We start from the raw sequence: 17,263 nt of genomic DNA, 5'->3' as shown, positions 1-17,263 counted from the left end.
TCGTGATGACGGATCACAAGCCCCTAATCCCAATTCTATCAGGGACCTCGTCCAAACCACCACCTCGCATTGAACGATGGATGCTCTCGCTAATGGAGTACGGGGTCAAACTACTGTATCGCCCAGGAACACTTAACCCGGCAGACTATCTGTCCCGCCACCCGCGCTCGGGGAGGCTCCGAGACTCCATTGAAGTGGCCGACTGCGTAGAGGCCGTACACCTGGCTGTCGAATCTGCGCTGCCCATTGCCCTGGCCCGCCAGGTAATTGCAGAGGAATCCAACAGGGACGAAACGTTCACCAAAATCAGACAGGCGATAGCGAGTGGGGAGTGGCGTGAGGTCCTGCAAGACAACTCCAGGAGGATCATAGGGGCTCAAAAGGACCTGCAAGCCCTCTGGAAGGCGCGGCACGAGTTGACGGTGGCGGATGACGGCCTCCTGCTGAGGGGTCACCAGATTGTGATCCCGAGAACATTAGTTGACAAAGTCCTACATCTCGCCCATAATGGCCACCAGGGGATGGCCAAGATGAAAGCTCGTCTGAGATTAAAGGTCTGGTTCCCGGAGCTGGAAAGCAGAGTGGAGGAGTTTGTGAAGAACTGCATTCCCTGCCAAGCTGCGAGTCCAGTGGAAAGAGGGCCGCCGATCCAAGCAATGGTAAGGAGCGACCAGCCATGGGGGACAGTACATGCCGATTTTGGGTCCACAGGCCGGGGAATGTACTTTCTGGTGGTGACCGATCAGTGGTCACGATATCCCGAAGTTGAGCTGGACGAGTCCACAGCCAGCGGACACACCATCATGGCGTTGGAGAAAATGTTTGCCACGCATGGGTTTCCAAGGGAGTTGTGCTCGGACAACTGTGCCCCGTTCAAAGGGCAGCAGTTTGCAACCTACTGTGAAGAAAGAGGGATAAAACATCGTAAGGTCACACCCCTCTGGCCAAGAGCAAATGGGGAGGTAGAGCGATTTATGCGAACGCTCAACAAGGTGTTCTGCATATCAATGAATGGAGGGGAAGATCTAAGACGTAACCTGTTTGAATTTCTCCGAGAGTACCGCTCGACCCCGCATCAGTCCACTGGGGTCGCCCCGGCGGAGGCGCTCTTCAAACGGGTGCCAAGAGGATTGTTACCAGAAATCGAAGGTCGACATCCGGGAGAGATCAATAATGAGCAGGTGCAAGCGGAGAGAGCCACTGAGAATGAAAGAGAGACCACCAGGAGGAGGCTCCCAGAGAAAGACATTGCTGTGGGAGACACCGTGCTAGTGCGAAACAGAAGGCCGGAAGGAAAGTTGTCACTACCATATGAGACGCAGCCACTCGGGGTGACGCACGTCAAAGGGTCTATGGTCACCGCCGCCAATGCACGAGGGACTGTCACCAGGAACGTGTCCTTCTTCAAGCGCATCGCAACTGCGAGCTCGGAGGAGACAGTCACACCCGACCCGGAGTAGAATGCCGAGTCAACACTGAGACACGATGAACCGCCCGAGACTCAGGGGACGCCCGATGTACCTCAGGATGAAGCACGCAGGTACCCGAGCCGGGCGGGGCGCAGGCCGCCGCAGAGGTTCCAAGACTTCCTTATGGACCCTGCTTCGTGATCAGTGATACACTAAGAGTTTAAGTTGTATTTGAGCACTGTTAATTCTATGTTTGTTCATGTTTTCTGTTTCGGGGGGAAAAGAAGGGATGTTGCGTAGTAATACGCTGTTGGGCGCATGCGTGAGCCAGAAGGAGGCTCACGCATGCGCAGTGTTAATAAACACGGCCCGTGCGGCAGTTCGCGCCAGGGACCCAAACCATCCACATGTCTCCGGCGTAGCTCCTTGGACGTATGAGGAGCGAGTGTGTGTGTGACTGCGTGGGGCCCCCCCAACACCCCCACGATACTCAACACTGATGAAATACAACTACGTTGAAATGTCCAATTTCAGTACTGCACAATTCAGGGAAAACCTGTGTTGGTTCTTGGAGTTTACATGTGCACATTATAACGTGTTGATTTTATGGAAGGCGGATGCCTTTTTTCCTATGCAATTTGGGTGGTTGTGAAAAGGCAATTTAATGAAATATGCACATTTCACTTTGAACTGCAAATTTCTGACTTCACATCACATTACAACAGAGTTTTGATATTTTACCTTTTTAACATGTGAGCGGAGCCATGTGAAAATGGGCGGAGTTTTGTGTGACTGTGGGCGGGGCATAAATCTCAGAAATTTTGATTTTCAAACGTAGGCAGGTATGATTGAATGTGGTCTTTAAGTTTCATTTAGGGGATCCTGTGGTTGTAAGTTCTGTATTCAATATAAAAAAAAATAACAAAACAAGAACACACGCACGTTCTCTTTATTGCTACAATTCACAGAAGGGTAGATTTAGAAACAGAAAACGTAATAGGCGCAAAGATCGTCTGCCATCTCTCATTACTTGAAGGACATTTTAGCAAGGGGATCGTTTTACGTTGGCCGGCTACGATCCACGGAGCTGTTCTTTTATTCGTCAAGTGACATTGTCTTAAAATATCATCGAAAAGTCATGATTAAGGATATGGAGCACACAGTAATCGCAGTACACATGCTGAGTTTAATTAACTATACATGTTATTGTATTATACAAATGTTTTCATTAGAATCATCATCAGGTAAATACTACTTTGGTTGAGGTTATATATATTTTGTTAATAAACATTTGTACACAGAGGCACGACTCGATGTTGTGGTTATTATATAAAGCAGCCACAGTCATTCCAATATGGCCGCGGAGAATACTAGTTGCCGGTGAGGTGGTGCTAAAGGGAAGAGGCCATTTTGCCCATTTCTTCATGTGTGCAATTCTGCTTCTGGGTTCACACTTAGCAGCGCCTGCACTGACATCATGGCGGCTTACGGAGGTAAGAACCGGGCCAGCCCTCGCGTTAAATGTCGGCGATCTCACATTTTGCGCACAGAGATTTATATGAAAGGTCTCAATACCGCTGGTAATAGATAATTTGCATTTGGCTTGGAGACCGGTGCAACTTGTCTTTTACAAACTTGTAACCAGGCTCTTTGGTTTAAATGTTACTATTCTGTGTTAGAACATTGGCGCAAATCAGCTTGCGTGGCAAGCGGCAGAGGCAGTCGATTAAAAGAAGTGCTTGTCTTGCCTGTATAGCCATCTGGCACACTATGGCTCATACAGGTGAAAGATAGGTCCCTCACGCATGTTACGTGCGCCAAACAGAGAGCCAGCGAAAGGTTATTGACTTACGGCGCCCTGCAACCTCTTCAGCCACGACACCCATATATTAGGCACCCGCCCCGCAATAAAATATACAAACATACCTGGCGACCCACTTTTGGCAGCCAGGGCACATGAGTGACAGAAAATAATTTGCCTGGGGTCACGTGGTTAGCCAAGAGGTGAAGCCTGGCTATGCACCCAGTTTGCTCTTTACTATATTCCAAGAAGGAACTTAAAATCCTTTTGTTAAGCAAGCAACCAGCTGAACCCACCAAGTCCCTCGTATGCCCATTCACTTATGTGGCCTCTCACCCGCCAAAAAGAAAATCGGGTGTTTTCACCCGCCTTGGTGACACAAAAGGTTGGGTGCTGTGTTTTTTCTCCATCTTGAATGGAAGATCCCTACTAGCACAGAGACCAGAAACTGGAGGCTGGGCAGCTCTGTGTCTCTCATTGGTCGTTATCCTTTCAAGGGAATCACACGCACCCACACAGAGCACGGTTTCCTTGCAAAGGTTGGTTTCTTTTTGATTCTTCTTGGTCTGTGTGGGCTTGAGTAAGGAACGGGTGAAGTATGAGGACAAAATGGGTCAAATATATTGAATAGAACGATTGAAGTATGAGTTTGGAACGGGTGAAGTATTGTGGGTGGAACAGATGAAGTGGGTGGAACGGGTGAAATATGTGGACGGAAAGGGTATATAGTATGTAGATGGAACGGGTGAAGTGGGTGAAGTGGATGGAACATGTGAAGATGACGTATGTGGATGGAGGATGCATGGAGAAAGGATAACGTGGGTAGCACGAATGAAATGAGCAGTTCATAAAAAGGTTGAAGTACATGGAACGGATGCAAGTCCATATACTGGCGTGACTTACATGGAATGGTTTGGAGGGCATGGAACGTCTCAAAGAGCATTGAAAGGAACGGTCTGAACGCTTGAAACGGTCGTAATGCACAGAACAGTTGGAGTACATGGAACGGATGGAGCACATGGAACTATTGGAGTGGGGTCGATCACAAGAGGCCTAAACTGCCTTATTCACATCTCTACGCTTACTCTCTTCTTTGCACCACCACTCAAATAGAACACAGCGATACTATGACACCATTCGGTATAGCTGTTCTCATACCATCATCTGCCTCATACTCCCCATCACCCTAACTAAACACTGCTGGTTACACACCCTCCAGCCTAGGCGTTCTCCTCAGGCCCAACGCAGCCAGAATCGGCCTGGATTACAACCTGCCAGAACAAACGCATACTCCTGATCTCTCAACCACCACACCTACCGCTAAGAAGCAGCTTTCACACGAATGCTACACCAGCTGCACACATATCCAGTGCTCACACACACCTTTTGACTCTACTGACTTGAGCTTCGGTTCCCGAGGGCGTTCAACCTACCAGCACCTTGAGACCATACCAATGGTACATAAGGCGCTATATAAATGCACAATAACATAACGTGTCACAGTAGGGCTGGTTTCACAGGGTCTTCGCTGTGATGGGCTGCGGGTCAGTGGCACATTTTTTGTGTGTTTTCTATGTAGTAATCCACTTTCCGAGCCCTTGTCCTTGGTAATAGGCCATTATAATATCTCAGAGGTGCAACTGCTTCCTCCAGGCAGTTTAGTAGGTGCTTAACAGAAAACATGAAAAATCCTATCACTGTCTAGGAAGAACAAGAGGGGGAAAATAACCGACAAATTAAATGGTGGAGGAAAGTTGCAGATGCATGGGTTTCAAGGCCTTTGGCTTCAGAGAGTGCCCCGTTGATCATGGCCTTGAAACTCGTGCATCTAGCCTACTTAAGGTTACCAACCTATTACAGAATGTTTGCGAGGAGATACTTTTCACAGTATTTTATCCCTGGGCGCGCACACGCACACACACCAACTTGTTTTGTCAGACTGCTCCCTTCAACACTCTAGCAGCAGAAGGAACGTCTTGGTGGTTTCTTTTCTTCAGCAGCACCATTTTGTTGTGGAATGCGGTCCTTCCCAGTACTTTAAGTTAGCTGGGGCTCAACCCCAGCAATCTCCCAAAACCATGATCGAGCCAGGTTCTCCTTACCCTTGTCAGCCCTGTGCAGGATTTGAACCCACGTACTGCCAGTGACCAGCTAGTGCCACGTTGCACTGTGCTGTTATTTAGTTGGTTGATTTCGTCTGTTTCATTCATCGACTGCTCAGCCCATAACATGCTTAGCGTCATGCAGTCTGTTGTATAAAACAAGAGATTGTGCACCTATGACAGTGAGCTGCAACACTGGTTGTCAGCGGCAGGGTTCGGGTTGGAATCCCTAGCACGGCGTCACATCGCACTGCTATTTCGCAGGTGCCCGATTTCATTGGTTTCATTCAATTGACTGCTCTACAGTCTATTGAATGAAACCAAATGAATTGAGTACCAATGAAAATAGCACCGTGTAATTCGACACTGGCGTGTCGCTGGCAGTGCTTGAATTCCCAGTGCGAGACAATAATAAAAAAAAAAAGGTAACCTGACATTTTTCTCTTTTTATTGTTCTGTGGACACTTCAGGCCACGCCCATAATTTAGGTTGCAGCCCATTGTTTTCTGACCTCACTTAAAGCAATGGTGCTTCATACCAACAGTAGCGGACCAGCAGAGGGTGGTGTACCCTAAGATATAAGAATGCCAGGCCACTTTTTTCAAGCAAAGAAACCTCCTTTTGGGCAGCAACCACCAAGCCTACTGTTAATATCCCATTTAGACTCTTCTCCACAGGCCTCCTTGTGATTTTGGTCAATCTCCTCACCTGTCCTTGAGCCCAGCAATAAGGGAAGGTTCTTTGTGAACATGTCCTATGAAAATGTAGCCAGCAAAAAGTAGTTTTCAAAAATGTTGTTGTTCAATACAATCATTGTAAAGGTGTTGCCAGTAATAAGGTCACCAAAAACAATTTGTAAATGCACAACAGTACAATGCTGTAACCCTAACGATGACCCAAACCTTTAATAAAGCCTCCACAATCACCCTTACTTAACCTTCTGCTAGCTCTAATTGTTATGCTGCACTCTTACAGAACACTAACCTTCAGCGTACTCGAGCCTTTTATTTGCATGTTACTAAATACAAAACCAATGGAAAATTAACAGTGAACTGAACTCCAACCCAGCTCTCCAGAAGTGATATAGCTGTTGCCCAAACCCTTGCTCTAATCCTAACCTTGCCTTACCCTACCTGCAACTCTAACACTTACCCTAATGCTTACTTTGCTCTAACCACTAGGTTTATTCTAACCCCCTATCTTAAGCCAACATCCACAGCCCTCCCCAACTTCCCTATCTTTAACACTTATCCACAGCATTACTCTTAGCCCTAGCATTACCATGACCCCTATCATAACACTTACCCAGTCACAGGCAATCACAAGCCCACAAAACCTTCCTTAACCCCAACAACCTTCGAGCAGTACCACATTTCTGGCTACCTTTCAGCTGCATTTATTGACTACATTTTGCTTGGCAACATTTTCACTGTAGAGGTATTTTCACCATGACATTTTCACTGACTACATTTTTGTTTTCACTGTGTACCTGAGGGAAGGCTCGCACTGTTAGGATTGAGTTTGTGAGGGGGGGGTACACCGTGGGGTAGGGGTACAAAAATCAGAATTGGTTCTGAATGGAAAGGTAAAAACTGAAGTGAGTACTGGGACAAGGAAGAGGACGTAGAGGTAGTAAGACTTGTATGTGTGTAGGAATATCCCACCACCTAAAAGTCCCCATTCAGCCTAACAAGAAGTAGTAAATGGGGCAATGAGCGCTACTCAAAAGTAAAGAATAGAACATATCTGGCCATGATCATTTCTCGTACGTTTTGTTTTTTGTAATTGGTTTTCTTTCTCTTCTGTACCTGCAATTTCCATATCAATTTGGTATTCATAAATAAAAAGCAAATACAAATATCTTGTAGATGCAGAGTATTCTGATTGGACCTGCAAGTGTGGCGTGCACAGCGTGTTTGGAAAAAAAAAGCACTTTGTTTATATACATGTTAAGCATACATCGTAAATCTTGCTACATGTGTACATTGTATTGTTGTTGCACAGGCTTCACGTATTGGCTGACTTGCCGTCTACAGTAACTCAGATTATGCATTTAGTCTTTGGTAAGGAACGTCTGAAGCTCAATCCATACATCCCTAGGACGTGATTTTGATGGCTGTATAGCAATAGATGTATCCTCACATTCATTAACCCATGTTGGGTCCCTTAACCATTCTTGCCTGCTTGGAGACGATTGGCATTGCCATCGCGGAAGAATGCAGCGTTTTGCCAGCAAATACCCCACATTTAGAAAGGCCCTCAGTTGCTTCTCCGGGATCCCCACCCACACACCAAACAAAGCACTCACAGGTGACCCTTACAATCGCCTGTTCACCACCTAAAACGGTGTCGTACTTCTGTTCTCAAAAGGTCACCAGCCCGGGGCAGTTCCACAACGTGTATATAGCCATCCCTATCTTGGCCACATCTTTGGCAACGCCACCCTGCCCCCCCAGGCCGGGTATATTTTCTGCAGTGCTCGTGGTGTGTGTAGTGTAACATGTGCGATCGTATACTGTATCAATTTGAACCTCTTATTAATGGAAACTGATTTAGTAAATAAACACATGTTCTTCCACATCCCGTCCAACTCCAGTTTAGCTGTCCGTTTATCGCGAGCCTTAGCACTTTTCATAAGGGTTCTATCTAATATTCTAGTGTATAAAGAGGCAACTATTCTCTGGAAGCCGTACGAGTTGTATTTGAGGACCAGCAAATCATTCCCAGTGGGTTTTAGCAAGTAACCTTCCCATCGTTGTTGCACTGCAGCTCTTAGTCTATAAAACTGGAGTATTTCCGTGGTTGTGACCCTGTGCCTCCGGCCATGTTTGCATTGTCAGGAACTTTCCATTTGGAAATAAGTCCCCTATTGAGTGGTACTCTAGCCTATTCCAGAGCATCATCGGGGAGGCATCCATAGTACGTACATGTTGCTCCCGTTCTTTCAAAAATGGCCCTTGAGGGGAACAGCGTGGTCTGCACAGGGTTGAAGGAGCACTCATGAAGTCCAGTGTCAGTGGTTTCATATCTGCACGCCCCACTACGGTTTTCTCCAGTTTAAGATGTAGTGGGAGCCCAGCTACACCATATCAGTAAGTTACGCAATGCGCCTGCACCACCAGCCAATGTACCTGTGTGGATTGGTTAAATCCCCCCCCTCCCCGCCCCCCAAAGGGCTGAGCCATGTATGGGGCACCTTTCCTTGCATCGCAGAAAATTATGTCACAAAATTGGTCATTAATATCCGTTGGGATCCAATAACCTACATTCTATATTTGGATTTTAACTGTCAATATTACGGTTGTAGCAATATCCGGAGTTAGGTTTATTTCGGAGTAGCCAACCTAGTCATTTGTAGAGATGGCTACTGCAAATGAAAGTTCTGTGATAAGGAAGAGCAGGACAAAGAGTGATGAAGATCACTAGTAAGTAATACAAACATACATAATGTGACTGCATGTTCCAAGGATGTAAGGGCAGGGATTGGCCCAGAGACAGACAGGGCAGAGTGCTTTTGCTGCAGGATAGTGCAATTGTAACTAGGCCTATTTACCAGAAAGGTGCTAAGGCAGTCGGAGCAAGCAATTCCGCAGATATTCAAATGTTATCAATAGGGTTGCAGTCCAGAAAAAAGTGTTGGGGATCATAACCGGACAGGGACTGAACGTATCCTAAAGTGAAAATGCTAAATTCAATTCAACTGGCCTTTCCTAATAGAAGAGCATTCAAAATGGAAATGAACATTGTTTTTCACAAAATAAATCAAAAAAGATGTGCAACTTTTTTATCTAAAAAATCTAAATTGAAATATTCGAAAATACCAATACAAGACGTGTACTTTGGAGACACTTTCATGTGGGTTAAAATCCTGGTGTGAAACTTGTGCAAACAAGTATTTTTGAATGCGGACCTCAAAAACACCCCAGGGTGATGGATTTGGCAAAGGAGAAACGTGGGCAGATGCTGTCAATGCACATGTAATCGCAACTTGTACCCTGAAAATCAGCACAGGCCTAGGTAGGACATCTTCAGTCCTGCAACCTCTCTTCCCACATCCATGGACCTGGCAAATCATAACAATAAACTTTCCCTCTGATCCTTTCCCCTTCTCCTCACGACATTTGGCTTTGAACAATAGTCTGTTTTATAAATCGAACTTGAAAAGTCATAATTAAAGTACTCCAGCAATATAGGAATCCTTATAGAAGTATGTTAAACAAAGAGTACAAATGTTGCATTATTTTCACCCCATCTTAAATACTAAAAATGCCAGAATGCAATTCCACAACATTATAAAAAAAATGGCTTGTAGGCTGTCTTTCAAGACTTCACATCAGAACAAAAAAAGAACGTGAAATGGTACCTTGCATCGTTTGCCAAAGGCATGCTTATAATGGGAGTGAAATGTGAACATATTAGTATCAATAGTGCAAAACCTGTGTTATTTTTTTTTTTTTGGGGTCATATTTTAATTTATTGGGTATTTGTAAGGCACCTATACAACAAAATAGTGTTTCGTGCCTGTTATATAGTCAGCTGGAGACAAACGAGGATTTCCTTTCACAGCGGTTTATTGCACAATTATTACTGGTCACAGATCAATAACTTCAGCCAAATGATGACGGTTCCTTTCACCTCATAGGCACAGGCGTTGTGCCTTGCTTTATTTGTACCTTCCGCTGCTGGGCTTAATTAGTTCCAAAATAACAGCCAGGCGATTACAGGCTTTCACCCTTCAAACCTGTCCGCCGGCCATGAAAACAAAATAACAAATGGCAATAGTACACACTTCACCCCTCCGAATCCTTTTCTTCGGAGGCCGTTTGTCTCCACTGGAATGTCTTGAGCCTTGGACCGGGTACGGCGTCACTCTGTGGACTTTCCGCTTCTTACTAGTAAGCCCACTCGTATTCTTGGCTGGTCTCACTCCACTCGGGTGCGGCGTCTCTTGCCACGCGCTGCTCCTGCAAGATAAAACGCCTCCTGAGTCTCTTGAAGTTGCATTTATCCCATGTCCGGCCCCTCCCCCGTAATCAGCCCCACGTGTTCTCAGCAACGGTTTTAACACACCTGACTCTGATTCCTCACCACCTCCCTGCTCTGTCCACTGTGGGTTAACCCTGTACTTTGTTTGTGTTCGGGCGGTTTTAACATAAGGAAACCCGGTTCTCCCTTTCCTCTTTTTCCTTTCTTTACCCATCGATGTGCCTCACCCCTGATGCAGTATTTCGTGGGGCATTCTGGGATCTGTAGTCTGTCTCTTTTCATTGATGGCCAGCACTTGACGGGCCCCTTCCGCAACCTCCTCCTTTCTCTCAGTATCCAGGGCGGCTGCCACTGCTTCCACCTCATACTTTGCCCCCCCCCACCCCCCCCCCCAGGACCCATGCCTGTTCGGGCAGGTCCATGGCACGTGACAAGTAATCAGCCACCATCTGATATTTTCCTGGTTTATGCACAGTCACGAACTGGTAAGGCTGTAGCGTCAAAAACCATCTCAGAACTCCATGGTTTGAGTCTTTTTGTGTAGCCAACCATTTTAGGGGTGCATGATCGGTAAAAATGGTAAACCGTCTACCCAGTAGGTAATATCGGAGAGACTCCACAGCCCATTTTATGGCCAGGCATTCCTTCTCCAGCGTTGAGTATGGAATCTCGTGTGGAAGTAACTTCCTACTGATGAAGACTATTGGGCAAAGGTTTTGCTCCGTCCCCTGGGACAGCACTGCTCCTAAACCACATCCCGAGGCAGCCGCCTGCAAATAGAATTCCTTTGAAAAGTCAGGACAATGGAGAACAGGTTTTGTGGAAATCATCCGGATCAGCGTCTGAAATGCTTGCACTGCCTCCGAGGTGATCTGTAGGGGACGGTTGGTTTTCAGCGCATCTGTAAGCGGTGCAGCTATGGTAGAGAAGTGTGGTAAGAATCTCCTGTAATACCCCACAAACCCCAAGAAGGCTCGAATTTCTTTCCTAGTTTCGGGAGGCCTAAGCTTTTGTAGGGCTTGAATCTTGTCCATAAGGGGGGTTATCACCCCTCCACCCACTGCATACCCCAAGTATTTGGTTGTGTGTGCTGCCAGTTTAGTCTTTTTTGGGTTAATGTGCAGACCAGCCTCTTTTTAATGATTGTATTACTTGGGTCAAATGTGCCAGGTGTTCGTTCCACGCATGGCTGAAGATCACTGTCATACAAGTAAGCCGCAGCATATTCTTGGTGTGGTCTCAAGACTTTATCCATTAATGCCTGGAATGTGGCCGGTGCCCCATGCAAACCAAAGGGTAGGACAGTGAACTGAAACAAGCCTTGAGGTGTCGAAAAGGCGGTTTTCTCCTGGTCTGCTTGGTTGAGGGGAATCTGCCAATATCCTTTGGTTAAATCCAGGGTGCTCAGAAATGAGGCTGAACCCAGTTTCTCTATCAGTTCGTCAATTCTGGGCATCGGGTAGGCTTCCAGTCGAACGCCTAAATGAACAAAAGATGAAGCAGACCACCTCCAAGGAGATGAAGACAAGTTGCAATGGCAGTTACCACGGTCGGGCGGTGACAGGCGATCTACCAGGACGAACAAGTTAACTCGAAAATGGTGACTGTTGGAGCCAGGCAGTCCATTAGAGAGCTGGCCAGTCCACTGGGATGAGAGAGTGCTGAAGTGGAACAAGGCTGCAGGGGCAGGGGTGGGCAGCTAATTGGTGTAAATGAACCACACCTGAAGGAGACTGGGAGGCTTAAAAGGCCTCCCTCAGGTGCAGTTATTAGAAGGAAAAGGAGAGGAGCTGAGTGAGCAGCAGTGCAGACTGTGCATGCAGCCGAAATCTGGACTGATGGAGAGTGACCCCGGGACCATTGAGGAAGCTAAAGAGTCTGAAAATGGTCTATACCTCCAGCTGTCCAATTGCAGAGGTCGTGTAATGGGAAGTGTGCAAAAGGAACGCTTGCCCTTTGAAGATTTATTGTGCAGAGGCTATGCGTCGGGGAAGCGAAAGCAGTGAGGCAAGTTTTCCCTCTCGAGAGGTCGCCGGTGGCTGGTGTGCACGAGAGTCTCCAGAGCAAAGGGGAAGCTCCAGTAATGAGTGGCACGGGCAAGGGTGGCCCAGGAGAAGCTTTTCGCTGAGTCGCGAGGAGCCACTGCAGCAGAAGACTTGCGAACGCCGAGAGGATCGGCAGCGTGCAACTTACCTGGTGAGTTCACAAGTTGAAACTGCTTGTGTGTTCAGGGCAGGCATTTTCACTTGCGTATGAGTGGAAGATGTGTTGGCAGTAATTTTGAATACCAAACTATCAGAAAGCAGCCATCATATTTGTTAAAGCCAAATGACTGTACATTTAAGCATGTGAGTTTATGGAGAGTTCAACAATTTGATGGGGCAACATTGTTAAAAGTTAACGCACACAACCATTCCCCAAGCCAAGAGAAACCAGAAATTAAGCAATACAAGTCCAACGGATATTGCCAAAGGCGGACTAATGGAAGGCCCAAGGGTTGTTATACTTTTATTCATACTTTGTGAAATATATATATTTTTTTATTGGTTTATTCAACCTTTAAAAAAAGAGACATAACTGCACACATCACTCCATTACGATTAGCCCTTTCCCCCCTCCCGCCCTCCTTGTGACTGACCATCTTTAAAACAAGAGAAAAGCAACCTTCCTTTCATCTCATACAGTACTTGACTGTCACTTTTAAGTTTTTTTTCTTGTTCTTCCAGCCGAGTTTTTAGGACTTGTAAAATGTTTATTACAGCAAACAATGCTGCTCTATTAAGTCCTTCAAAGAGAATTTTCCACCACTCTTCAGTGCTCTTTGTACGTTGAGTATTAATCACAGGGGCAAAGCTAAGGCCCCTTTGTTGCTCCAGAGTCGGACAGGACATAATCAGATGTTTCAAAGTTTCTTTGGCCTCGTTACAAAATCGGCAGTTAAAGTTGAAATTAATTTGTTTGGACCATGTTCCTATACGGTCTTTTGTCGGAAAGGCATTTAGTCTGAATCGCATATATAATGCCCTTGCGTGCTGATTTGGAAGGCGCAATACATAATTAGAGCGGTGTTCGTATGCTTTCGCCTCGCCCGGTACTTCAAGCATTGTTGTAGAGCTTGCTCTTCGATTGCAGGTTTTAATCCAGTCCAGTCTCCAGAGCTTCTTCTTTGCCGCCTCCGGATTTTCCAATAACAGAGTAAGAGTGATATCATATTCTTCCAGTAGGTCTTGAGACAGGCAGTTCCATTTCGCTAGAATGGTATTCGCGTTTTCCAAGTCAGGCCTGTGTAGAATACCAAATTGGGGTACCGGGACCTTCAACATTGTTTTGCGGTATAAGCTTAGTAGATTCCATGCAACTCTAGCGTGCATCGAAATCAGCCCTAATTCATACCGTATGCAAACAGTTGATGTACCCTTTGGTAATTTCAGCACTCGAGACCAAAAGATGTTTTCTAGTGTGTTCCAAAGCTCGTACGAGGAACCAAATGCATTTTCCCCTCCATAGATCAGAATAGGTACCACTTTCTGTTGATAAAACATAATGATTGGTTTTAATGAAAATTTCCCATATCTGTTATTGATCAATGAGGCTTGGGATGCTAGCTGATGACACTACTTTTTGACTGCTTCTACCTAAGGTCCGTCGTTTTGGCTCGCACTAATTCTCATGCCCAGATATATCGAGTGTTTGGCAAGCTGAATTTTGTCCTTGGCAATGTGCTAGGATAATTTCTTGCCCCTTCCACAAGCGCCTTGTAGCTTTTCTAAGATCAGAATTTCGCATTTTTGGTTATTGATAGACAATCCATTCGACGTTATATATGAGTCCATAAGAGTCATTTTGCCTTGAAGCCCTATTGGGGGTCTGATCTATCAGCACAAGGTCATCGGCATATACCAGGTAGTCAATAGGCGCGCCATGTATTTTTGGAGGAAACTTATTTGCACCAGAAAAAACTTCTTGTATATCTGATATAAACAGGTTAAATATTGTTGCTGCCAGAGGGCACCCCTGTTTTACACCATGTGTGTTTATTTTAGCAGACCGTGTACCTGTCATATCTATAAGTATCTTAATGGAGGTTTCCGTGTGCAATTCGTGAATTGCACTCACTAAGCTCGTGGGCCACTCCCACTTGGCTAGTTTTTTCCACTACAACTCTGTTTATACTGTCAAATGCCTGCGAAAGGTCTATCAGACAGCTTGGTGTTTAGTCTGATTGTTTCCATCTTTAGGATGTTCAGTAGAAGTAGATTTAGGCCACAGCCAACCCCCCCTTACAAACCCAGCTTGTCTAGGGTCAATATGGTTGAAGTCTTTAGCCCACTTCAAAAGTTTCCTTTGGAGCAGTGTTGCATATATCTTCCCCAAGACATCAAGAAGTGCTATGGGTCTGTAATTTCTCGGGTTAGATCGATTTCCCCCTTCTTGAATATTGGCACTACAACGGAACATTTCCAAGAACTAGGGGTTGCGCGACTCAAAACAATCCAATTGAATAAGGTAACGCAAAAATCTCCCCATAAGTCCGGATTACGCTTAATCGTGGTTTGTTAGGCCATCCGGACCTGGGGCTCTAGGTTCTCGCACACTTTTAATTGCGAGTAGGATATCTGTTCTCTCAAATTCCAGGTCCCATTCAGTTGCAGTCGGTGTATCGCAAGCTGTCGATGGTACTCCTTTGCTAAATAGGGCTGAGTAATACTCTACCCATACTTTTTCGGTCACTGCAATGGCCTGAAGAGCATGTTGAGGCGCTAAATTGCTGGTTATCAGTTTCCAGAAGTCTGCTGATTTTTCTTTTTTTTTCCCCTCCATTTTAGATAGCATGTTCTCAGCGTCATTTTGCAACATGATTGCCACATGGGACTTGAGCCAGTTCTTTTAATTTTGTTTAAGTATCCTTATCCTCTGTTTTGTATTTTTGTTCACAGGCCCCTTGGTCTTCCTTATTTCTTGTCTGATCAGTCGTTTTCGTTGCAGAACAGTCACGTCGAATTTATGTTTTGGTCGTAATTCGACTTGATTTAGGTTGTGTTTACGTTCTTCAAAATTAGACAACGGGTGTTAATATTCGAGGCCCTCTGTATTTTCCATAAAGGTAGCTGTTATCCCCTCTACTTCGGTAACGAGAAGGTTTAAACGGATCCTGCTAGACCCAGTACTTACAGAATGTGGCCAGTACGAACGAACGTGTTTATTCTGTTTTTCAAGGGTGAGTTGCACCATTTTGTGGTCACTATGAGTCCTTTTAAGAACGTCTAGGTGCAACACTCTCTTGTGGATGTTTTCGCTGACAAATATATAGTCAAGTACTGAGGTTTGCTTCAGCCTTCTCCATGTGGTCTGAGCTGGCATGTCGCCCACAGTGTTAACTTTCAGCATATACATTCCGCGTGACTCCATTTCTGTACACCATTGGGTCGCTTTTGGCGCCAGGTCATTTTTCTCATTTAGACATATAATGTTTAAGTCCCCACATAGAATCAGGTCCAGCGGCTGTGTCTTTTCAAGTAGCTCGTCAATCACTGTTGTCACTGTATCTGCAAACGCCTTTGCATCCTTTGCCTGGTGATACCAATAGACATTAATGATGTATAAGTGATCACTCTTGAGATTCACAGACTATGTGACACTTATTGTAGTTATCTGTATGTAGGGCGACACGTTATATGATTCAATTATCCTAAACCCTGAGGCCTTTCTAACTGCCGTCAATAGGCCAGCCATCGGTCTTCCCTTTGTCTGACATATCGCTGGGTTGAATGCAATTTCAAATCCTTCAAGTAGCGGACTTTCACTTGGGCATGTTTCTTGTATGCAAATAAGATCCAAATTCTTTGCCCATGCGGTTTTAAACAAGTGGCTGAAGCCTCTGGTATTCCACAAGGCCACTGTACAGATACTTCTGGGCTCCACTTCCTTGCATTAGGTGTTTGACACCTTATTTAGGGTGGCCGCAAGCCAAGACCAATCGGACACGCTATGGGGAGAGTTAGATGCTGTCGAGCCGTTGGCATTGCTGGACTCCGGGCTCCGTTGATTGTAATCCTTATCAGTTCATCCTTGTGTGGCAACGCCGCACAGTCCACAGACAAAGGTAAAGCCATTATTGGAGCCTTTATCATTGCGTCAGTTGTTCTTGATTTCTGCTCCTGAGATCGACCTCTATTACTCTCAGACTCTGTTATAGTGCTGTTATCTCTTTTTGATGGCAGCCGCGCGCTTTGGTCCACTATAGTTATGTCAAACCCTAATGACATCAGCCCAGGACCAGCATCATGTAGGGCGTCGGCTATCAGTTTCGAGTGAAGATGTAGTATTACAGCATCTTTTTTCTTTTCATTAAAGAATTCTACAATCGTGAGATCCTCCGGAAGCAATTGCTCTTAAGCTTGGAATCAAGTGGCACAGCCAAATTACGTTGTGGCGGTTTAGAATTAAGTCATCCGAGGTTACGATACGCTCAAGTAAAAGGCGGTGTAGACCTTGCTGGCATTTGCTCCGTAAGGTTTCCTCCTTCTTCTCACCCATGCAGTTGCTTCTTTTAACTGATTGTTGTCTATTATGATAATCTTTAGGCTGCAATGTAGAGTCAGACGGTTTGCTGTCCAATTTGTCGGCCCATAATGGTCCCGTCAAACAGGGCAACACTGGCTCATCTTTCCCGGACAGCAAACTCTTGCCATCCGGTTTGAATTTGGCATCAACAGATCCTTGCGCTACACATTGAATATTAGACTTTGCTTCCACCAGTTTGCGTTTATTAGCCAAGTTTAGAAAATGTAAGATCTGGTCCACTTTTCCGGGGGAACAAGGACGCAAAGGTTGAATCAATTGGCATAGTCTCGTCGGTTTTCTTTTGTCGTCTACTTCCTTTAGCCCTTCATTTATTGGGCACGGTGCAGGAGTGAGTGGCTTCATGCCATCTGGGCACCATTCCCGAGGCTGCGGGTGGCGAC

At 45.7% G+C, this 17,263-nt stretch overlaps 1 protein-coding gene across 2 annotated transcripts in view; it reads left to right on the top strand.

Annotated features, from left to right (window-relative positions):
• The first annotated feature begins 2,740 nt into the window (after positions 1–2,740).
• Positions 2,741–17,263, top strand: part of DDX1 (DEAD-box helicase 1) — a 795,552-nt gene continuing 781,029 nt past the window's right edge. Inside the window, exon 1 of one of the 2 annotated variants that reach the window (XM_069605939.1) lies at positions 2,741–2,902. In XM_069605939.1, coding sequence (XP_069462040.1) covers positions 2,887–2,902 — 16 coding nt within the window. In that variant the 5' untranslated portion in view covers positions 2,741–2,886. Of the gene's footprint in view, positions 2,903–3,232; positions 3,750–17,263 lie in introns of those variants that run through there. The other variant, XM_069605941.1, reaches the window with a different exon arrangement.

Source organism: Ambystoma mexicanum, chromosome 4p, assembly GCF_040938575.1.
Source record: "Ambystoma mexicanum isolate Mex_15411 chromosome 4p, UKY_AmexF1_1, whole genome shotgun sequence".
NCBI classification, from domain to species: domain Eukaryota; kingdom Metazoa; phylum Chordata; class Amphibia; order Caudata; family Ambystomatidae; genus Ambystoma; species Ambystoma mexicanum.
This window is presented reverse-complemented; position numbering and strand designations above follow the sequence as displayed.